A 24,689-nucleotide genomic window follows, 5' to 3' on the forward strand; every position below is an offset into this window, starting at 1 on the left:
CCCACTGAAGATGCTGCTACTGCAGTGAAACATGTTTGGGTTAAAAAACAAAATTGTCTTTTGCTAAAAGCGGACCCTAACCAAAAATAATACGAATAGTGTAATCTGTCCATCCCGCGGTAATGTGTTCTGATTGGGTGCCTTGAAAAAACTGATCCTTTTATTTAATAAACTAGTTCAATAGTTGACGTTTCCTATGTATTTATTTATTCCATTCACGTACTAGAATGAAAGAAAATGAACTCCCTTTATAGTGTAATATCGAAGAAATATCATTTAGAACGAAACAATATAAATTATAAAATAATCAAAGAAATAAACATGTATGATAAAATTTGATTAGTACAATAGCAAAATTATACAGTTCATGTCACACAGATGTAACTCGAAACTTCATAAACAATTCTAATTTTTCCCACCCTTCTTCCACCTGCTTCATCGCTCTCTCTCTTCAGCCTGCCTTCTCACATTCTGCCCTCTTCTACCTGCCTCCTCTCAACCTCCACCATTTGTACCTACTCTACACACACTCTCTTCCACCTGTATGCTTGCACCCTCTTCCTTTTCCACCTGCCTCCACCCCCTCTCTCTGCCGTTGTCCTCTTCCACCCTCTCTTTGTCTATTCCTCCTCCCCTATCTCCTTCTCTCTTTGGTTAACCTCCTCCTCCTCCTCCTCCTCCTCCTCCTGTGTCTGTCGATATCCTTCTCACCCTCGCTCTGTCTACCAGTCCCTCTTCCTGCACCTCTTTTTGTCTCCCCTCCCACCCACTATCTCCTCCTACTCCATCTTTGTTCATCTATATTTCCCCTCTCTGTCCACCTCCTATCCCCTATTAACTACCCACCTCCTCCTTTCCACTCTCTGTCCAATTTCTTTTGTTAACAAGCCATTCCTGGCCACATGTTGCTTTTGCTAATACTGATTTAATGGAAAAGAAAGACCAGAACTTCTGACGTGTATGGGAATTTGATAATTGACATACTCTCCTTTCCTCCCCTGTCACTGATCACTTACTCCTCCCTCTCTCTTTGTCCATTTTCTCCTCCTTCCTTCACTCTCTGTCCATCATCTCTTCCCCCTTCCCTCTCCATCTTCTTCTTTCTCTTCCATCTCCTCGTTATCCACCTCTCCCTCCTCTCTCAGTGCACCATCTCTTTCCCCTTTCGAGTTTCCGTCCTCTCCACCCCATCTCTCTCCATCTCCTCCTGTCCCCTCTCTCTCTCTCTGTCTCCTCCAGTGCGTTTTCTGTCACAATTTCCTCCCACTCTTCTGCACATCTCCTTTCCTCCCCTCTCTCAGTCCCTGAGCCTTGTTTATTGTTATGGCATATTCAGATTCGGGAGTGTTCTAATCAGAAGACGATAAACCATAAATACAACTTTGTTTGCTATCACCGTTTCACTATTTTTTGTTCCCTTAAAATATGTATCTCTTGTTCATCTGTTGTTCATTAGCGTATGGTGTAAAATTTTTATGTAAATCGGTCAATAGTTTTTCGAGATTTTTGGTAATAACGTTTCCTCTTTATATACATATATATGTTAAGATTATAAACACAGATGTATACAAAAGCAACGTTGTTTCCTAATTTATGAGCAACTGGTGAAGAACTTTCAGAGATTTCAGATTTCGAACAAACGAACACTTACAGTTTTATGTAAATTTCCACTATAATTGTTACATACATATATATTTATATATTAAATGTGGTGCTCTAGCGTCTATATAAAAACTTATTCGAATGCAAGACAACGTTGCATTCGAATATGCATTTGTTATTGCATACATACTGAAGATGCTGAGGCGATACTTTGTTTGAAAAAATCTCTTGTTCTTTGTTCACTGTCTCAAATATACGCAAGTTTTTCACCGATTTCTTCGATTTTTTCACGCAACGTACCATTCAATTAAGCGCGTGCATTTATATGTCTACTGCAGTGCTATACGTTAATAAATATACACACACATTATAAATATTTATATTCAATTGGCTCTTCAGCAAAGATATAAAAACACGCGTATACGATACAACACTGAGTCAAAATTTCAAAGCAATCTGCTTAAAACTACTCGGAGATTTACGTTTTTGTCGAACGAACATCTAAATTTCATTAATTTTCCCTATAATTACACGTATAATATGTAGCGCTCTAATAGGTGTACAAAAACACGTGCGTATTCCAACGCAACGTTGCGTCGCAGTTTCAAAGAAATCGGTGAGGAATTTCCGGAGATTTACGATTTTGTTCAAACGGACGTTTACATTTTTATTTATATAGAAGGAAGATAGGGTTAATCACTTACATGGTCTGTGTTCTCATGAAAACTGTCAAGTACATCATTATAGTGTTGTCTAATTTTATTTAACAACTGTTGAAAACATATGAAATAATTCAAACGCTTCAATTTTATATTTACATCCTAATGTATCGAACAACGACGTATAGCTGTTTGTTACGACCGCATCTGAAAGATATTTTCCCATCTAATGATTCACTGCTGTATTTGTAACAGATATGATGATCGGTTATGGTCGGGGACCAGGCATTATACGAGTAAGCTGTTGATGTTATTGCCCAGATATCTACATTCGGGCAAAAGTTGAATTTTGTTTCTCTAGTTAATTGAAGATATTTTGTACAGATTCCTCTACTAAAAGATCTTTACACGAACAGAAATATTTTGTTTTCTGTGATATTTTATTTAACTTCAACTGAGTAGAAATACACTAAGTGTTTAAGTGAAACCAACGTCTGCACAAGCAAAAGCCCGAACCCCATTCGACGTAAATCCTGTGCTAGAAAGCAGATAAAGTCTTCGTTCGTCAGAAGTTTCCCACCCAGCCTAGGCCAACAGATGTGCAGAAGGATGCTTTCTGTATCCAGTCGCCCTTTTAAAAGGAATAAGCCTTTGAAATTTTCAGCGCAATCTAACGGTTGTCACTATCTCACATGATCTCATGAAACGTATTCGCAAAAGTGAAAGCAGAACGGCGACAGATGTACGAATTAATGTAAATAATTGTGCTGGACCGGGACTCGAATTCGTATTTCCCGCTGTATGCGAGCGGTCGTCTTAACCGCGTCGGCTATCCGAGCTCGCTTCACAGACAGACATCACAAATTTCCATGTCCCAGTGTCTGCTTCCCATAGCTCTCGTACAGTTATGTGATTCCCACACAGGGATAGACTTAATTTCTTTTCTCCTCTGATTGCTTGGCTTTCGTATGAAGTACATTACTGCCGTGTCTGTATCTGACAGTGTCTGTAAAGTTCGATGCAACGCCGAAGGAACATTGCTTGAGAGTTTACAGACATTGTCAGATAAAGACACTATAGTAATCTATTCTCTCATGGTGATTGTGTCACAGATTAGATTCCCGCATACCGCTCTGCAGGAAGTATGGGGTCTGACCACTATAGTCTCTTTACCTCCCGCTTTCTCTTTAAGCAGGAAATCTCCTTATAAAGTTACACATTCATCGAAGTGAAATTAATATTAAAAAGTGATATACAAAATGATGTACACGGAAATGTTAATTTAACGAGGAGATCAGTATTCCACAGGAATATAAACCTGAATTTAATTAATCGGGGCCTATTTCTTTGTCATCTGACCACGCGCGTTCCCTATGTCCTCGCCTGTGGCGAGCCTGGCTTGAATTGCAACGTCACATTTTCTTCTTCACCGTATGCACACAACGGAAACGGTGTAAGATCGAGCGATGTAGATGCTTTTTTGATGCAGCAATGACTGAAGATCAGGCGTACGATGGCAGTTCTGATGGTCCTTGAAAATCTACAGCTGTAATGCTAACATCGCCCGGGTAAATTCTTATCATTCGTCAGAGGCACGTTGAGACGGGTGTTACGATTAATCAAGGATACTCCCAGTTGGGAAACGGGGCCAAAATTAGTTGGTTACTGCCGAGTTGCAATTTAGAATTTCTTTATTGATTACTTCAACCATTAAAAGTCATTTCCATATCACTTGACCAGGAACAGATCCAAAAAGCTAGTAGGCATGAGTGCCTTTTCAAAACAATTTACAGTTAACGGCCAAGCCGTTTTACATAAAACCCATTTTGATAAAGATTTGATAACAAATGAAAATTTCCCAAGTAATGAAATTAAAAACTTTACCGTTAATAAACAAGCCATTTTACTTAAAACAGACTCTGATAAAGCATTTAGTAACCAAATTAAAACTTTCCAAGTAAAGAACTAAGTAACCACCAATTTGCATACAATTTCACTGCCGAACATGTAGGGAGCCAACTTCTTTTACACTTTGGCACAACAAGATATTAAGTTACAAGGGGGAGGCAGAACTAGCATTTTCAAAGGATGTCAAGTAGATTAAAACAATCAAAGTAAAGATACAGTAATTCACCTTTTACAATAACCAACAATTTTAAAGCCACGTAATTTTAAAAACCCACCAATGAAAGGCAAACTTAACCTTTTTAAACAGTGGCCAAAAACAATCAGAGTAAAATACAACCATTTAACATTTTACATTAACTAACAACTTTAATACCATGTCCTGCCACCAAAATGTCCTGGGATAGAAATAATTAACCGACTGGGTGTAAGGGCGGCCACAATTGTCTCCCGAAGGATGCTCAGGCTAGAAGCGGACTAACAGACCCACAACGCCTCACATTCAGCAATCACATCGACCTCACGCGAGGCCAGTGGAGGAGGAGGAATCAAATCAGGAACCATAATCCCTGCCCAAAAATACACTTCCTCCCAGGCAGTACTAATAAGAAGCCAAAAGATCACTGTCTGTAATTACACCGGCGACAGGGACAGGAAATCGGAACGCAGGAGGCCATAAGGCAGAAAAGAAATGTTATCTAAAACAATAATCACTGCCCAAAAATACACTTCCTACCGGGCAGTACTAATAAGAAGCGGAAAAGATCCTTGTCTATAGATACCCCGGGACAGGGACAGGAAACCCGAACGCAGGAGGCCACAAGGCAGAAAAGACGCTGGTTGCACAAACCAAAATTCTTCAATTAACATGTAAACCTTTAACCAACTTAACTTGCTGTCTATCAGAGAAACAGCAGGTGAACTCCGATGCAAAGGTTCCTCACACCCGACCGTGTACACGTCGTCAGCGTACCCAACTGCGTACAGTCACGCAGCCACGCGCTCAGTCACCGGAGCCCTCGCTTCTTTGCAGCCACGGCGGCGAAATACCACTCCTCAGGTTAGGCGATTTACTAGTCCATCATTCCAGCCTCCAGACGAACAATTTAAAGACATCCGTTGCCGCTCCCACCAAGTGGTGACTTGGAATCTAGCCGTGGCCCCCGTGTGTTCAGAGCAAGAGCTTACAGCCTTGTCCCGTCAGCTCGTCCCACACGTCTCGCACCGCCAGGATAGACCACGCGGCTTCTCGGAACAACAGCCAACTCTCCACCGCCACGCCACGCCGCGGTCTCCTCGTACGACATTCTCTAATTCCCGATTTTAAAAACCGACCGACCGACTCGTCACCGCCAGACAACCAACCGGCCATCCCTCCAAAGTTCTCATTCCGTTACATAAGACTAACAGGAAGCAACGACTCGAAGATCGATAAGACCAGACACGCCACCAGAGGGGAATCTCAACAGAATCGTACGCAGCATAACGATAAATATGAAAGAATCAATTAACGATGGAATGGAAGGACTCAGAACAATCTTTACAGCGCAATATATGTTGAGAGCCGACACACGGTTCACACGTAAACAGAGTTTTGTTCCATACTACCCCCGCTTAAGGTTAAGCTCTTCTTAGGAAACGTTTAGCTGCGGAATACACAATGAGTTCATTCTTCATCATGAGTGGCCTCTTTAGCTAAAACATCTATCATTTAATTTCTCTTAATGTCTAAATTATCTTTATCCGACGTAGCTTGATCTAAAGTGGGTTATCTTACGTTGACAGTTGCGGGATACTTATACCAGTTCCATTATATCAAAACGGTATGGTTAGTCGTTACAGTGTGTAACTGCTTCTGAAGACTAACCATTGATGTGACACTCAGTAATGACGTGAATTCATGCAATTGTTGGCAATTACGTGTATTGTGGCATAGCTATTAGCTCAGGTGTTCGATTAGGGATGTCTGTGGAAGCATAAATTTTACTTTACTTTACCCAACAGCTTTACAACGAACACGCCTAAAGTTTTCTTCAGTTAACTAAGCACGCACATTAAACAATAGGTGTCATTTCCCCAGCACTAGGCTAGGCTAGGAGCACGCAACTCTTGCACAAAGCCGTTCATCCATAAGGAATTACTATTGTCAGCACACCATTCCAACGTGTTGAGCTTATCGCAAGGCACACACGTTTTCTAGCAACCTGTAATTCGACGATATTAATATGTTTTTCACTGGTTGGGTTCCCACAAAAGTATACATCAACAACATCAGTTTGGCTTTTGTGAGCTGCAGTTGGTGCGAAGCTCGACATCCTTGTTACAGCAGTTCATGAACTTCCCATAAGTCGCTGAAACACAGACTGGTAACTCTGAAGCTGAGCATTTGTCGACTGATTTGTTTCTAAAGCCACTAATCTGATCCTTAATGAATGATGACTGTTTTAGTGAGTTACTTATATAAAATCTGAAACAAATTGTAATGGTGGTGAAGGGTAGGTTTTGCTGGGGAACAGTTTATAAGAAAAAAATTTCGTTACGTTTAATCCATTTTAGAGTTAATAAAGATTGAGGATAGCGAATCAAGCCATTGAGAGCGGCCCGCCAGAGCCGGTGTGGCCATAGGTGTTCTTCATTTGGTTTCCTAAACCCGAACAAGAGAGGGCTACAAAAATTGGTTATGAGACGATAACAAGGATCGAAATGACCCAAAGGCTGAGTAGCCTCGTGCGCTATCATCTAAGATATGACAATAATTGACACTAATTACATCTGCTAGGCCTCTTGAACTTGAGCGCGCTACATCCTGATAGGCTAACTTCATTGCTAATGAACTCAGAAACGGAGTAACATATCGATTTTTTCTTTAAAAAAATTATTCCTGAGTACAACCTAATGTGCAACACCATTACGAACTGTTCTGAATGTTGCAAAATAAGGGTACTCAACGTCTACATCTACATAGATACTCCGCAAGACACATTACGGTGCATACCAATCATTTCCTTTCCTGTTTCAGTGTGAGAGAAAAGCAACTCTCTGTATACCTCCATATGAGCCCTAATTCATATCCTATGTTCCTAGTCCTTACGCGAAATGTATGTTGACCACAATAGAGTCGTTCTGGAGCCGGCCGCTGTGGTTGAGCGGTTCTAGGCACTTCAGTCCGGAACCACGCAGCTGCTACGGTCGCAGGTTCGAATCCTGCCTTGGACATGGATGTGTGTGATGTCCTTAGGTTGGTTAAGTTTAAGTAGTTCTAAGTCTAGGGGACTGATGACCTCAGATGTTAAGTCCCATATTGCTTAGAGCCATTTGAATCGTTCTGAAGTCAGCTTCAAATACCAGTTCCCTATATTTTTTCAGCAGCGTTCATCGAAAAGAAGGTCGCCTTCCCTCCATGGATTCCCATTGGAGTTCTGAAGCATCTCCGTAATACTAGATTCCTGTGCGAACCTACGAGAAACAAATCTAGCATTCCGCTTGTACTTGCTTCCTTTGGTCTGACCTAGTACGGATATCAAACATCCGAGTAGTATTCAAGAATAGGTTGCACTCGTGTACTATATGCGGTCTCTTTTACAGATGAAACACACTTTCCAGCTTACAGTCGCTTCCAACTAGTGGGTATTTACGAGCTACTGACGAGACTTTCTTTGAACGACTGTAGAACTGTCACAGCGGAATCGGGCGGCTGGTAAAAACATGTATCAATTATCTCGGTATCATCTTGACCTGTTACAGGCAACCAGATAACTTCACTGTCACACTCAAAATTTCGACCTCATTAGAGACGTCACTTTTGTCAACTCCTATGAACACTCCCTCTCCTATTGAGTCTAAATATCGCAGAGCTTTCTATTTCGGTTTTCATCCACCTCTAGGGGTCAAGAAAATACTGACTGCGAGAACTTTTCTGGTAACAAGTAAATTCGAAAATTTTCATACGAATATTCAGACAATTTACTGATAAACTTTTGACAGTCATAGCTGCCTGATTTCGCTATCTGCGTACCGATTGGCAAGTGTGCATCAGAGTATCTCAAACTACCACGTAGCCTAGCAAAAGAACCCATGTGTACTCTACAATTACTCTGCTACCCGAATAGCTACTTCCTTTGTGTAGTGGACCCCTGACCTCTCAAGTGAGTCCTACAATTCCACAGCCGATACTGCACGTCCAAAAATCTGCAGCCGAGACCGTCATAGAATCGGTAAAGCCTTTGGTTGATACCTTCCACGTGGCTTCCAACCAAAAGGCACAATCATCTCTGCAAACTATGTTTTTTTTTTTTTTTGCTCTTCGGAGAGCTTTCCTGGTTGCTCGTCGTGAATATTAACCACGCTTTGTTGTGGGCGAGGCCGGCCGGAGTGGTCGAGCGGTTCTAGGCGCTACAGTCTGAAACCGCGCGACCGCTACGACATCCTGCCTCAGGCATGGATGTGTGTGATGTTCTTACGTTAGTTAGGTTTAAGTAGTTCTAAGTTCTATGGGACTAACGACCGCAGCAGTTAAGTCCCATAGTGCTCAGATCCATTTTTTGTTGTGGGCGGCAAAGTCAAAGAGGCTCATGTTCATGATGATGTCTTTGTTGGATTTTACGGCAGACTGTGAGGTATCGCAGGCCTGTTGCACATTAGCAACATGACGTATGTAAGTATCTGGCGGGAGGCCCCTCCGTGCGCATGCGCTGGCACGGCGGCGCGCGTGCGTGTTGGCCGCGGCGGGCGGCTGCCGGCCCAGCGTCCCAGCGGCGGCGATGCTGCCGGCGTCGTCTCCAGCGGCGGCGCCTCCAGTGCGACGCCAGGCGCCGCCACGCGCTCATCTCAGCCCGGCTCAGCGCAGCTAACGCCGCCTCTCCAGACATGGCGCGCATCGCGGCGGTATCGCTCGCTGTGTTCATCGCTGGTAAGTCGGAATCTGTCGAAATTTGAAAATGACTTGGAGCCTTCTGCTACAGAAGATGAGCACAAAGCGACGAATGTAGAAGGCTCTACAACACAGTCATTAATTTTAGTCCTTTGCTTTCTTAACGACTGAATACTGTGTCTGAATGACTGGGAATTATTTCGCGTTTCGTAGCCATCTACTTGCTTATGCTATTCGTCTTGAATAGACGGCTTGGTCTCTTACCGCTGTGAAAATCGATGTCATCAAATAGCCAGTTAATGCTGATTTCTCTGTACCGTAAGGTACCTTGCCTGTGAACACCTGGGAAAATAAATAAAAAAAAAAAAAAAAAATTCATGAAGTTTACAGCGCTCTAACTAAACAACGTGAACTCTTGGTAGGATGAAAATTGTATGACTATGGGAGTGTTTATTCCTGAATATTTTCATAACGTTAGTTAGTGTTTTTGTGAAGATCAGTAAATTACATTTTGATATCCCAACCCATACTTGAAATCTACGCTCTGACTAACTGTCTTACTTAGACACTTGAAAGTTGAAATACACATTAACTACACGTATATCTCAAAGGTACAGTACCATGATGTTATTTCAGTCACAAATTTTTAATTCTAGAAATGTTTATATCTTATAACGAAATCAAGATTAATTTTTTTATAATTAATCAGCACGTAATTTCATTCCTGTTTATATTACATTAGTGCCTGTAGACTATTATCCTCCAATTAGTACGCTGAAGCAAAACTAAAAATTTCAGACCTCTAGCTTAAATATATTTTTGTTCATAAAATTAAATATGCCTGAAAACTTAATTCTCGTTACGTTCAGCTCAGAGTGAAATTTGATTTGTGACTCAATTCTGTTGTTCCTAATAATTTACAGTAGCCTAATCTTCTTTGTTTACATGTTCCTCATCTTCTCTCTTCCTTTCCTTGTTCCTCCTTGTTATTCTGGCGTCCTTATCTGCCTCAAGGGCCCACCCTTCAGCTTTGGTCACTCTTTGGAATCAGTTGCTAAAACTGATGAACTCATATTACACGCAGGATATATTCCTATTTACTCAAGAACTTGACACCTGCTATTTGCCCCTTGCGAAAACAAATTACATGCAAAATAACCTTCGACGATGACAAAAAAGCAACAACTCAAACTACAGAAAAGTTTATAATGCAAATAACGCATTGTACGAAGTGCAAATATTTATATTTTCCCGCATTGTTCGTGAACATATGAACATGCTTGTACCTTTTCATTGTTTATTCCTTCCAATTACTCAACAGAAGCCGAACCTCTTAGTTTACGCACCGGTAAAGGATGTTTCCTTTCTGACTTGCAATAATACACAAGGAAACATAAGGTCGTCGCAAAGCGTATTCTCTAAGAGGGCTGTCAACTTGAAAATCAGCTGTTATCAAACAACGATCTAATGACAATACTGACTTGTGAAAGTTGTGATAACATAGGTGAGGACGCACACCGAGAGATCTTCGATTTTTACACAACCTCCTGATGCTCAATTCAGTGCTTTTAACCACTATTTTGTTCAGAAAACTCTAAATATCGGTTTAAGGTGGAAAACAAAAATCGATTTTCTGAAGCGGATTGGCATGCGAGCTACGTTAACGCTGACGTTTCTTTACTATTGCGTTGACCAGGATTTTAAAGTGTGCTAAAAATCTAAAGTATTTAGCAGTTCCTTATTATTCCATTAGCAAGAAATTTATAACGCGTCGAGTAAATCCTTCATTTGTTAATTTAAGTCAGGTTTGTTAGCTCCTTTGTTTTTTTTTCCGTGGCTGTTGTTGTCGTTGTTCTGGCTTCAGTCAGAAGAATGGTTCGATGCAGCTCCCCATGCTACTGTGTCCTGTTCAAGCGTCTCCATCTCCGAATAACTACTGCAGCTTACATTCATCTGAATCTGTTTAACGTATGCACCTCTTGGCTTCCCTTTACGAATTTTACTCTCCACGCTTTTCTTCAATACTAAGCTAGTGATCTCTTGAGCTCTCAGAACGCGTTCTGTATGCTGATCCCTTCTTCTAGTCAAGTTGTGATTACCGACTCAAATAATATATTTTACGTATGTGATCACGTTCATTTGTGTACTTAGATGTTTCTTCTCTGTGAATCACAATAAAGAATGTGGCAGAGATGTCTTCTCATTGTGCCATGCATTAAGGTTCCTTCCTGCATTATTTAATGACTCAGTGTGGATAAACCGATGTTTGCACGCCAGTATGCATGGTCGCATTAATCTACAGGGAGAATTGCTCCCCGCGACTTATTAAGCGTCTTTCTTCGAATGTCTATCATTTCTTCTCAGCTGTTGCGTTCCACACCGACGTGTGACATAGATTCCTGTAGTCGTTCCTATACCCTATTCTGTATGATCCTGGTATTCTGTATTCATATGAACTGATACGGAGTCCACAAACTACAGCAGTAATCCGGCATACATCGTACAAGTATCTAGTGAGCATTCCTTTTTGTAAACAAACTGCATTTCGCTTTAGGTATCCACTAAATCAAAGTCATCTGAGACAACGTGACTACTACAGTCATTGTTATCGCAGAAATTCGTATCACGTGGGGTCCAGCTGCGACCCACTAGTCATGTAATCAAAGGTCATTAGCCCTACGCTTATACGAAGTGCAAATATTTATATTTTCCCGCATTGTTCGCGGACATATGAACATGCTTGTACCTTTTCATTGTTTATTCCTTCCAATTACTCAACAGAAGCCGAACCTCTTAGCTTACGCACCGGTAAAGGATGTTTCCTTTCTGACTTACAATAATGGCAAATCACATGTCGAGAACTCTAGGCTATTTAATGACGGACTGCTCGGAATGAGGTTTCTTTTCCATTACTGATGGCACTACTGACTGCGTGACTTAATAGCTGCTGTACACGCGTTTCTTCACTTTCTCTTTTCGGCTCATTAACCGTCTCTGCTAGATTCGTAGAAAGTAAAGGAATGATCGTTGGTATCAGTTTTGTTTTGATCTTCAGTCTGGGTATTGGTTTGATGCAGATCTCCACTCGAGCCTGTCCTGTGTTAGTCTAAAATGGTTCAAATGTTTCTGAGCACAATGGGACTTAACTTCTGAGGTCATCAGTCCCCTAGAACTTAGAACTACTTAAACCTAAGTAACCTAAGGACATCTCTCTCTCTCGCACGTTCCTTCCGCAACTTCACGCCCACATATCTAGACGACTTGACTGTGTCAAGCAGGGTACCCGGAATACTGTATCCGAAAATTACAGGTTTGTTCTTCCTACTCATCCGCATTAACTTACATTGTTCCACATTTATAGCTAGCTGCCATTCATCACACCAACTATAAATTTGTCTAACTTGTCCTGTATCTTCCTACAGTTACTCAACTTCCACACCTACAGCACAGCATCATCAGCAAACAACCGCAGGTTGGTGCCCACCCTGGCCGCCAATCATTTATGTATAGAGAGAAGAACAGCGGTGCTGTCATACTTCCCTGGGGCACTCCTCACGATACCATCGTTTCTGATGAACACTCGCCGTGGAGGACAACGTACTGCGTTCTGTTACTTAAGAAGTCCTCGAGCCACTTCCATTGACGTGTATGGACTGTAATATAGCGGCTTTTTCTCCCCGAAGAATTTAGTTATTTAGTTTCTGAATACATTGTATTGTTAAAAAAATGGTTCAAATGGCTCTGAGCACAATGGGACTTAACATCTGAGGTCAGCAGTCCCCTAGACTTAGAACTACTTAAACCTAACTAACCTGAGGACATCACACACATCCATGTCCGAGGCAGGATTCAAACCTGCCACCGTAGCAGCAGCGCGGTTCTAGACTGAGGTGCATAGAAGCGCTCGGCGACAGCGGCCGGCAGTGTATTGTTAGTATCGGTGTTAAAGTACTAATGCTTTGAAAACTTTTGATATCCCGGAACATTAAAGTGTCGCAAGTCAACATGCTTTGGACAGCCTCGTGTTTTGCAATATCCTTTGCAATACCTACCGTGTAAACAGGTGAGTTTAGTTTTTGAAGATCACGTTATTTGTTTAGTGGTTTGCAGAATGCGGCAAAACGCACACAAAGGGAATGAAGCCTCTTACTGATGTTTGTACAAAAATAAACTTGTTCGATACGGTAAGGAATCACGTCATACAATGGTCTATTAAGTTACACAGTACAGATACTTTAAATATCACAGATTTTTAGATACATAGTCCGAACGTTTTAACGTTGGTATGAATGAAAGAGAAGAAAAAAAACAAAACTGGCCTACATCAATCAGCCGGTTGTATTGTGGATCGTATTTCGATTTGTGTAATTTTGAATATTATTTTCATTCTGGGAATCAAATCACAGCAATCAACAGAGGAGCTACAGAGACTAAAGGATGAATACGTAAAGTAAATGATCTTATAAATATTGTAAACAGACGTATTAATAACATTTACGACAATAAATGAAATACTCACATTGGGGCTATAATGTCTTTTAAGGCGAAATCTAGTTTTAATAAAAAGTTATTTTACAATAATTCTGAATATCAAAATAGGCACACAAAAACGAAATACAAACGTTACTTGAAAACGATTCAGATGTATTTGTTTTCGTATTTTTATGTACTATTATTGTCTTGATAGAAGATTTTGAAATTTGATGCTACAGAAGAATGCTGAAAATCGAATGAATATAGCGAGCAACTAATCAGTAGGTGCTTTAATCAGATTGGAGGAAAAGAAAATTTTGCAAAAACTTGACTAAGGGAAGCGATCAATAGATGGACAGTTCGTGAAGGATCAATAAATCGTCAGTTTTGTAGTGGAGAAAAGTTTGTGGGTTAAAACTTATGGAGAAACATCAAGCGATGAATACAGTAAATAGATTAAGATGGGTGGAGGTTACAGTAGTTTTCAGAAGAGACTAATACAGGGCCGGCCGGAGTAGCCGAGCGGTTCTAGGCGCTACAGTCTGGAACCGCGCGACCGCTACGGTCGTAGGTTTGAATCCTGCCTCGGGCATGGACGTGTGTGATGTCCTTAGGTTGGTTAGGTTTAAGTAGTTCTAAGTTCTAGGGGACTGATGACCTCAGATGTTAAGTCCCATTGTGCTCAGAGCCATTTGAACCATTTTTTTAACAATACACTGTATTCAGAAACTAAATAACTAAATTCTTCGGGGAGAAAAAGCCGCTATATTACAGTCCATACACGTCAATGGAAGTGGCTCGAGGACTTCTTAAGTAACAGAACGCAGTACGTTGTCCTCTACTGCGAGTGTTCATCAGAATGGTATCGTGAGGAGTGCCCCAGGGAAGTATGACAGCACCGCTGTTCTTCTCTCTATACATAAATGATTTGGCGGCCAGGGTGGGCACCAACCTGCGGTTGTTTGCTGATGATGCTGTGCTGTAGGTGTGGAAGTTGAGTAACTGTAGGAAGATACAGGACAAGTTAGACAAATTTATAGTTGGTGTGATGAATGGCAGCTAGCTATAAATGTGGAACAATGTAAGTTAATGAGGATGAGTAGGAAGAACAAACCTGTAATTTTCGGATACAGTATTACGGGTATTTGGATACAGTATTACGGGTACCCTGCTTGACACAGTCAAGTCGTCTAGATATGTGGGCGTAAAGTTGCGGAAGGATATGAAATGGAACAAGCATGTGAGAACCGTGGTAGGGGAGGCGGATGGTCCACTTCAGTTTATTGGCAGAATTTTAGGAAAGAGCGATAGACCTGTAAAGGAGACCGTATATAAGACGCTGGTGCGACCTATTCTCGAGTACTGATCGAGTGTTTTGGGATCCGTACCAGGTCAGATTTAAGGAAGACAACGAAGCAATTCATAGACGCGCTGCTAGATTTGTTATCAGTAGGGTCAACATCACGTAGGTGTTACAGAAATGCTTCGGGAAATTAAATAAGAATTCCTGGAGGGAAGGCGACGTTCCTCTCGAGAAATACTATTAGGAAAATTTCGACACCTTCATTTGAAGCTTACTGCAAAACGATCCATTGCCACCAACATACATTGCGCGTGATGACGACGAAGATAAGATACGAGAAATTTTGGCTCATATGGAGGCATATTGACCGTCGTTTTTCCCTCGTCCTATTTGCGAGTGGAACAGGGAAGGAAATGACTGGTAGTGGTACAGGGTACCCTCCGCCACACACCGTACGGTGGCTTGGGGAGTATCTATGCAGATGTAGATGTGTATATACTCGTAGAATCAGTCTCTTGCACTAAACAGTTATAGTTGAGAGACCAAGTATTGACAAAGGGTGATGCAAGAACAGATTCATTAAAGAGACTAGAACAGTAGAGAAGATTTTAGCCAAAAATGCCTTGCAATTGTTCTATGTTAAAGAAATGTTGATGGGTGGCTGTGGACAAGTCTTCTCGAGCATCTATCTGATACTGTCAACGCAGACGTTGAAACTTAATTATATGAATATGAAACATGTGAATTATGCATCTTATCTATTAGTGTTAGAAATACTGCAGACGTGCTAAACTGATACTGCATTCCTTATAGCTTGTCATGGTGAATTACATGGGATAAACAGACCAGATCAGTTACATTAAGCGGAAATCAATATTTGCTTTTCATATCTGAAAAATACGAATTCTACAATTCTGTATTTCTACATAGTTGTTGTGTCGCACAATGTTTATCTGAGTCAATCCTTTTGTTAAATAACTTTTGGAATGTGATAGGTTCAACAAGAAATTTTAAAACTCCACTAACTTTTACAATGTTTCTTTTTTCGCAAAATTGCTTTGCTTTTACTACAATAGGACTGCATAACTTCAGCAATTTCCAGTGTTGAAGAATTGCGCCCTTCTTTCAAGATATGGGCGTATATTACGTTGAATCATTTAACCGACTGCCTTCTCATCGGTCAAGGAAGATACTTGATCACTAGCAAATTGATGTACTGCAGCCACAAATTCCAAATGCGAGTGGTAGTATTTCCATAGTTTCAGAGTTTTAATAAACACTTACAGGCGGACCCTCGTTTTCTCCAAACTTCTTTAAATAGGAAGATAATCTTTCAACGCCGCAAGATACAAGAGCATATCAACGCAGAATAATCATAAAATGGTTGTTGAATGAACCTTACACACACAATCATTTTCCAATTACACTATAGATAAATTGTTATCGTAAGGGTGGTGGACGAAGAGAAATTGCAACATTAATACTTATTTATAGATGGATTATTACAATAAAATCACTTTGTACTGTATGTTAGAAAACATATCGAAATTGACTTTTAAGTTTTTGCTTTGTATGTAGTTGTCGTCTCCTTCAGTCGGTAGACTGGTTTGATCCAGCTCTTCACGCTACTCTATCCTGTGCAAACCTCTTCGTCTCCGAACACCTACATCCATTTTAACCTGCTTGTATTCGTCTCTTGGTCTCGTTCTGCTATTTTACCTCCCCACTCTTCCCTCCAACACTAAACTGATAATTGCTTGATGTCTGAGACTGTGTCCTACAAACCGACCCCTTCATGTAATCAAGTTCTGCCACAAATTTCTTTTCTCCTCATTTCTATTTAGCACATCCTCATGAGATACGTGATCTACCCATATAAACTTCAGCATTCTTCTGCAGCACCACATTTCAAAGGCTTCTATTCCTTTCCTTTCTGAAGGCTGCTTTTCGTTCACGTTTTACCTCCCGATTACCAGTTTACGTTTTATACTCTCTCTACTTTGACCATCATTAGGTATTTTACTGACCGAATTGTAAAACTTCCCTATTGCATTTTGTATTTACAACCACGTACTTGCCTGATTAGCTTCCAAATTCTCTAAACTATCTGCCAGATTAAGGGCTCAACATTCCATGCCCCGACCGGTAGAATGCCCTTTTTATGTTTTCCTCCTAACAGCATCCTCATTTGTAGTCCCCATCCACATATCCTAACAGGGGTCTATTTTCCATCCGGAGTGTTTTACCCGAGAAAATTTCAGCATAATCTAACCACACAGTAGAGCTGCATGTGTTCGAGGAAAGTTGCTTTCAGCTGTTCGCAGTACCAGCACAGCAAGCCACTTTGGCTGATGATACAAGACCAGACCTGTCAAACATCCATACTGCTGACCCTGCAACGTCCATCGCTGAGGCGTGCAAGCCACCCCTCCTCGGAAACTGCCTTGGTTCAAGCTGGGGAGGGGGGGGGGGGCATTATCTCATTTTATTTTACTGAGTAAAAAAAAAATATCATTTCAGGGGTTACATTATCATCTGCGCGATAAATGATTTATACTTTGAGGAACATGTTGATATACAAATTCTGCACTGTTGATCACAGTGTAGAGCCATGATGGTGTACATCGCGCTTACACGAACACGCGACTGCGCATATCATAGTATATTAGATAATTGATAGGTTTCTTCTCCTAAAAATGCGAATTTAATTACTGAAATTCGTTGCGATATTATCAGTAACTTCGTGAGAGAAGCAGTAACATTGAAATTTTCAATAAATCCGTTTAATCACAAAATTCGTAAATGTGTATTCTTTATTCCATCGTACCGAATAAATGGAATTTACCGCCTGACATCCTGACAGTCGAATCCACTTACTATAGTGGGTGAGTGAGATGTCCCCCTACCCTCTAGTATTGAATGCTAATTGATTTGAACTGTTTTAGTTCAAGTACTTACATATTTATTTGTCGTCCAGTATGTCGGTATGTTCCCCATCACAGTGTAAACACATTTCAGTAAGCCTCCATGTTCCTCTTGACCTATTTATGAGCAAGTGCGAAATGCATTCTCAACAGCATTTTGGAGTTCTTCGTTTGCAGTATAACGACGTGGAGACACACGCAGCTTTATGGCTACCCATAAAGAGTAGTCGGGTGTGTTGAGGTTATAACTTTTTGATGGACATTTCAAGGGAGCTGGCGTTGCTGATGGACAACGACCTATCCACCGTCCTGTAAAATGTTTTATTTAGGAACTAGCAAACTGCAACTGCGTAGTGAGAGGTTCTCCATCTTGCTGAAACTAAATGTATTCTGTTAGCCCCTTTTCCTCAAGCTGAAGTGTTGACCACGTTTGTAAGATGTGTCAATAATGTGTCCATTCATAGTCAATCAAAAAATTGCTGTCCTGGCAGATGTTCTGATGTCATCGCTGCCCATATCATTACGCGAGGCGGGTTGCTTTCTAACTCGCCTGTGTAGTGAGGATTCGCTTTGACCCAAACGACGATATTTCTAGTACGTGGGCTACGATAAATGAAATTTTGTCTGAACACACAACCTTGGCTCGGTTCATTGTATTTGGAAATTGAGTTAACAAGGCACAGCATGCTAAAACCGGTGCAATTCCGGTCCGTATCTGATGATTCGTTTACGAAAGTTCGTCGAAAAGGCCTGACCTTATGTTTGTTTCCACGTGGTCACGCGCTGTTGTTCTCGGTGTTCCGAGTCCCGAAGCACGTTTACTTGTCCATTTCATAGGAGACAGTTCAGTCGAAGCAGAGAGTCCGGCACATGTTTCTTCTCGGGTCTTCTTCCTTCCACTCCGCGGCCTGCCTTTAACACTGCCAAAAGCAAAAGCACGTCCTTCCCAACCCAGAAGTGCTCTCTTTCACTGTGAGGCCTTATTCAGTCCTGGAAATCTTGGAATGCTTCAATATTCTGTCTCGACTGCGACTGCGAAAACATGTAAACATGAATTCCAACAACTGATAATAAATAACATAACTATCACCGTGCATAACAATATCTGATACAAACAGATGTTACATTGGTACGGGGACTTCTCGCCCACCTTGTACTACAGCGTGGTGAGTGAATCTAGACGTAGCAGGCACTGCTGATGATCTTAGCTGCATCATTACTTTATTTCATTTGGTTCCGTGATACATTTTTCGAGATAGACAGAATTATACCATTTGTAGGATGTACATGACATTAGCTTACAATACACAAGTCTACTTCAGTACACTTATTTAAGTGCTGTGACTCTAAAAAGCGTTTAAAATGTAGTTAGCCGAATTTATTGTTACGCTCTGCAAAAAATGACATTCCCAGCTGAAATTTTTCCTCGTCGCCTCTTACGTAACTTATTTTTGTGTTTTAGCGAATATTTTGTTTTTGTGTATTTACACTCTGTTAATACGTCGCCGGAAAGTGAGTCTAAGGCTGCTGACACGTGTGACTATTCGGATGAAAATTTGTTGTTGGACGGAACTTCAGACTGGAGAGAATTTTAAAGAAGCATGTTCATTAGTGTTAATATCAGCGTAGAACGCACGTGATGCTTGTTTTAAATTGTCGTGCATGTTTCTAAAAATTTATGGTTGTAGCGTGCAGTAATCTTTTCTAATGTCATCACAGTTTGGGATTTTACAGGATACGCGCCGCACTGAAATACTTCAACGCGTCAGCAGGGGAGTTGGAATTCAGTTAGAAGACCACAGTGTGTATACCATTTAATTAGATGACCATACGGTGGTTTAGCGAGTACAGAACGCTCCTATAAAAATATTTTTCATCCGATTTTTCACAACATTGAAACCACACTACAATAAAGCATCAGTGGGAACGTCATTGCTTCCCGCATAACGAGATTTACATTAGGATACTGCACGGTCTAGCTCAGTGGTAGCCAGCCTGGTCCCTACACCTCATTAATGGCCATTTGAACTTTCATACTGGGCAGTAGACGCTTGCCTGTTAAACATTATTTCATTAGATTTTCATAAAACTTTGACATAATGTATTTTGTAAGTAATTATTGTTATTATATGCTTTAACTTGCTCCTCGGGCATGAGTGTGTTTGTTGTCCTTAGCTTAAGTTAGTCTGAGTTAGAAGAAGTAGTGTGTAAGCCTAGGGGCAGATGACCTCAGCGGTTTGGTCCCACAGGAACTTACCAGAAATTTACAAATTTAACTTGTTGCGCCTCTGCTTTATGAATTTTGTAACGTAAGGTTGCTTCCCTACTTTATAAATACCATTACTTTGGTACTGGTGGGCTGTTGTAACATTTTGCTACTAACAGAGAAACAAAACTGGGTGGCAGTTGAATACTCCTGGTCTAGCTACTTACGCGGATTCCAACACACGCTGACTGACGCGCGTCCTCGCTGATGACGGTGACCAGCTCCGAGGACAACGCATCAAATGAAATTACAAGCGCCGACGCACTGCTAAAGTGTTCAGGTGTCTGCTCACCAACAGTCAAATATATTACGCAGTAATCCTCTTGCATAACTAATTTTCAGCTGGCAGCTGAATGTGTATCACACTTCTGATACTTTTGTGCAGTGAAATATGATAATCGTTTCGTAGCATATAACACCGCACGTTACCAGCATTTTCTGGAAAGAGCAGTGTTCATTAAGAAATAAGTATTTCAAGTCGGAAAAGCAAATACCAATAGAGAGACACCTACTTCAATTAAAACTAGTGTTAAAAATAATCAGCATTGAAGGAATGGGATCGAAAGGTTATTGACATACAGAAAATTCACTCGGAGAGTTTATATTTATACAATCCTAAAAAAATACTTAGTTAAGCCCGATTATGAGGTATTTTATACGACAGTTAATGCCAGCCAGCATAGATACACATAATACTGCACAATAGATTACAACGTTTGAACTTGGAGACGTTTCTAGAGTCCTCCTCAGCGTAGTGAAGCTCATGGATACAACAGCAAACAGTTCCAATTGTAGACCGAGCGGGGTGGCGCGGTGGTTAGACACTGGACTCGCATTCGGGAGGACGACGGTTCAATCCCGCGTCCGGCCATCCTGATTTAGGTTTTCCGTGATTTCCCTAAATCGCTCCAGGCAAATGCCGGGATGGTTCCTCTGAAAGGGCACGGCCGACTTCCTTCCCCATCCTTCCCTAATCCGATGAGACCGATGACCACGCTGTCTGGTCTCCTTCCCCAAACCAACCAACCAAGTTCCAATTGTCGAGCAGAAATAAAAAAATGGCTCTGAGCACTATGGGACTCAACTGCTGAGGTCATAAGTCCCCTAGAACTTAGAACTACTTAAACCTAACTAACCTAAGGACAACACACACATCCATGCCCGAGGCAGGATTCGGACCTGCGACCGTAGCGGTCGCGCGGTTCCAGACTGTAGCGCCAGAACGGCTCGGCCACCAGCGGCCGGCGCAGAAATAAAAGTGGCTTGAGAGTGCCTGTCGTAAACTACAAAGACAAAACATTGTTTTTCTTACTTTTATATTTATACTGACGCTCCACGTCGAACAAAGATAAATACATAACCTTCTGTACACTGAACTGACGAAAGTTATGGGGTAGCGATATATACATAATATACAGTTACGGTAGCATCGCGTACACTAGGTACAACAGGCAGTGCATTGGCAGGTCCGCCATTTGTGTTCAGTTTATGCATGTGGAAAAGTTTCCGACGTGATTATGGCCGCACAACGGAAATTAACATACTTTGAACGCGGAATGGAGTTGTAGCTAGACGCATGCGACATTCTGTTTCGAATATCGTTATGGAATCCAATGTTCCGAGATACACAGTGTCAAGAGTGTGTCGAGAATACCAAATTTCAGGCATTGTCTCCCATCACTGACAAAGTAGTGGCCGTCGGCCTTCACTTAACGACCGAGAGCAGCGGTGTTTGTGTAGAGTGGTCATTGTTAATAGACAAGACACAATGCGTTAAATAACCACATAAATTAGTGTGGAACATGCGACTAACGTATACATTAGGAAAGTGAGGCAATATTTGGCGCTAATGGTCTATAGCGCGAGACAATGGATGCAGGTGCCTTTGGTAACAGCACGATATCTACTGCAATGCCTTCCTGGGCTCATGACTATGTCGGCTGGACCCTAGACGAATGGAAAATCGTGGCCTGGTCAGCATATTCCTGATTTCAGCTGGTAAAAGCTGACGGTAGCGGTCGAGTGTGGATCAGACTCCACGAAGCCATGCACTCAAGTTGTCAACAAGGCACTGTGGAAGCTGTTTGAGGTTCCTTAATGGTATGGGTTATGTTTACATGAAATGGACTGGATCCTCTTGGTTCGACCTTTGAGCGGAGATGAATTATGTTCGGCTACTTGGAGACTATCTGCAGCCATTCACGGACTTCATATTCGCAAACAAAGATGGAATTTATAAAGATGACAATGCGCCATGTCAACGAGCCACAGTTGTTCGCGATTGGTATGAACAACATTCTGGACAATTCCAGCGAATGATTTGGCCCCCAGATTGCCTGATTTCAATCCCATCGAATTTTGATGGAGCATAATCGAGAGGTGAGTTCGTGCACAAAATCCTGCACCAGCAACACTTTCGCAATTGTGGACGGCTATAGAGGCAGCATGCTCGATATTTCTGCAGGAGACTTCTAACAACTGGTTGAATCCATGCCACATCGAGTGGCTACACTTCGCCTGACAAAAGGAGGCCGGACACTATATTAGGATGTATCAATGGCTTTGGTCACCTCAGTGTGTAACTGAAGACTCGATGATCACTGAACCATATGGATGGTAAATAATAATCGCCAGATCAATGTGGACGTTATTTCTCCGTTTTATGTTATAGTAGGGTGCTCAAAATTGAGATGCGACTAGTATTAATTATTAGCCAAAACTATCGATAACGAGTTCTTGTACAGGAAATTGAGTGGGTTTCTAGGAGGTTTAGCGATATCTACAAGGAGTAATGTTATCTACTTAATGAAATACATTGTTTCTCGCGCTTCCTTTGACTGGTCAACTACTTCTCAACATTTGAGTCCTGTGTTGTTACTCCACATGTCTGTGAGACATCATTGCCATTATGCATCCTGAGCGTAATGAGGAAATTGCTTGACATGATGTTAATAGGACCCTCAACTCTTAAATTGTATATAATCATTACTACACCTGTAATAATGACCATTCTATTGTTATTTTTAATGACATTATGTACTGCTCATACACTGTAATGTTGTAAAGTTTACTCTCTACGGACGTCTAATTAGATGTAAGAGAGGGCTTGAACGTCGTAAGCAGATGAAATGAATGCAAAAATAAATAAAATAGATAAATATTACTGTTCACTTTTACTGAATGAACACTTATCTTAATTTTGTGGCAAAATGTAATTCGGCAAGTCAAACAAGGATTTGAAGTATGCAAAACCAGCTAGCACTTTGGTAATCAGCTCAGCACCGTCATAGATGCTTCCAATCCTGAAGCACCCAGAAATAATCATGATGTCCGATTCCACGGAAACGACCGTGCGCTACGACTGTGATGTGATCTAGGATAGACGGAAGGTCACCATCGGTCATGCTATCGTCTATTTTTATTATTGCAGATCTAGGTTTCAGATAAGGTCGCAGTTATCATCAGTGCGTTATAGATTGGAGAAATGCTTGTACATTCCTAAGTTATATTGGAATATGTGTTGTTGTAACCACTTTTAATATACTTGACTACCTATAACGCACGTATGATAGCTACACTGTCAGCTGATATCTAGATCTGCAATGAAAAATACAAATGATAGTACGACTGACGGTGACCTTCTTTCTCTTATAGTCACTGTAACAAGGTTTTTGTTTATTTTATCTATGTCTAGACTCAGTTTCAACCTGTTAAGCAACTGGACGTAGAGTAATGTCGCACATACTTCTACATTAACTTGTGACCGATAAGATCTATTTCTGTTATCAGCAGGTAGCTTTCCTTTATTTTAAATTCTCTAAATTTCCTCTACACAGTAAGACTTAATCTGTTGTCGATTGTAGGTCTGTATATCTGTAGTCAGATTTGTATGTGGTATGGCTTGGAAAGCAAACCAAGAAATATAACTTGTTGTCTTCTCCAATACGTCTCATCTCACGACAATGGCAGTAAAAATAACAGGATGCCAGACTGAGATTCATTGGAAGAATCCTAAGGAAATGCAATCCGAAAACAAAGGAAGTAGATTACAGTACGCTTGTTCGCCCGCGTCAGGTGGCTTGCGGAGTATGAATGTAGATGTAGATGTAGAAGGCAATTTTATATTGACAAATAGTGTTGTAATCCGACGATCCCGATAGAAAATGTTACGGAATGGACAACAATATATTACTAAGGTTGCTGAAAGACCGGGGACTGATGACGTCAGATGTTAAGTCCCATAGTGTTCAGAGCCATTTATCATTTTACTGAAAGACCAATACAGAGACATTTAGGCCGATGCTGCGCAACACTGTTAATCGATGTGTCACATTCTTTCCGCTCCCTATGGTAGACTATAAAGTGTGGATACCGAGGCACACTTAAATTCAACTTCTATGAGTTCAGTCTCGAAATGAATGATGTTCTTCATAAACAGAATGCTTATTGTTAAATAAATGCCAATCTGAATTCCTAACTTTCAGAAAATTTAATTTTCGTGAAAATATTTACGAGGATAACTGTTCATCTGTTGATGATACTTATAAAGACCGCTCTGGTGTCAGAGATTCCGCACCACGAGATCTCCGCATAGCTACTTGTCGGCGGCGCCTACTGCCTGTTGGCTGGTGCCAGAGCTATCGATCACGGGCGGCTGCTGAGCCCGCTCTTGAGAGCCTTCCAGGAG

At 41.2% G+C, this 24,689-nt stretch overlaps 1 protein-coding gene across 1 annotated transcript in view; it reads left to right on the forward strand.

Moving 5' to 3' along the window:
• The first annotated feature begins 8,811 nt into the window (after positions 1–8,811).
• The window catches only part of LOC124594375, a 74,984-nt gene continuing 59,106 nt past the window's right edge, over positions 8,812–24,689 (forward strand). The window contains exons 1-2 of the mRNA XM_047132744.1: positions 8,812–8,820; positions 8,949–9,075. Of these exons, the coding sequence (XP_046988700.1) occupies positions 8,812–8,820; positions 8,949–9,075 (136 nt within the window). The remainder of the gene's footprint in view (positions 8,821–8,948; positions 9,076–24,689) is intronic.

Source organism: Schistocerca americana, chromosome 2, assembly GCF_021461395.2.
Source record: "Schistocerca americana isolate TAMUIC-IGC-003095 chromosome 2, iqSchAmer2.1, whole genome shotgun sequence".
NCBI lineage: Eukaryota > Metazoa > Arthropoda > Insecta > Orthoptera > Acrididae > Schistocerca > Schistocerca americana.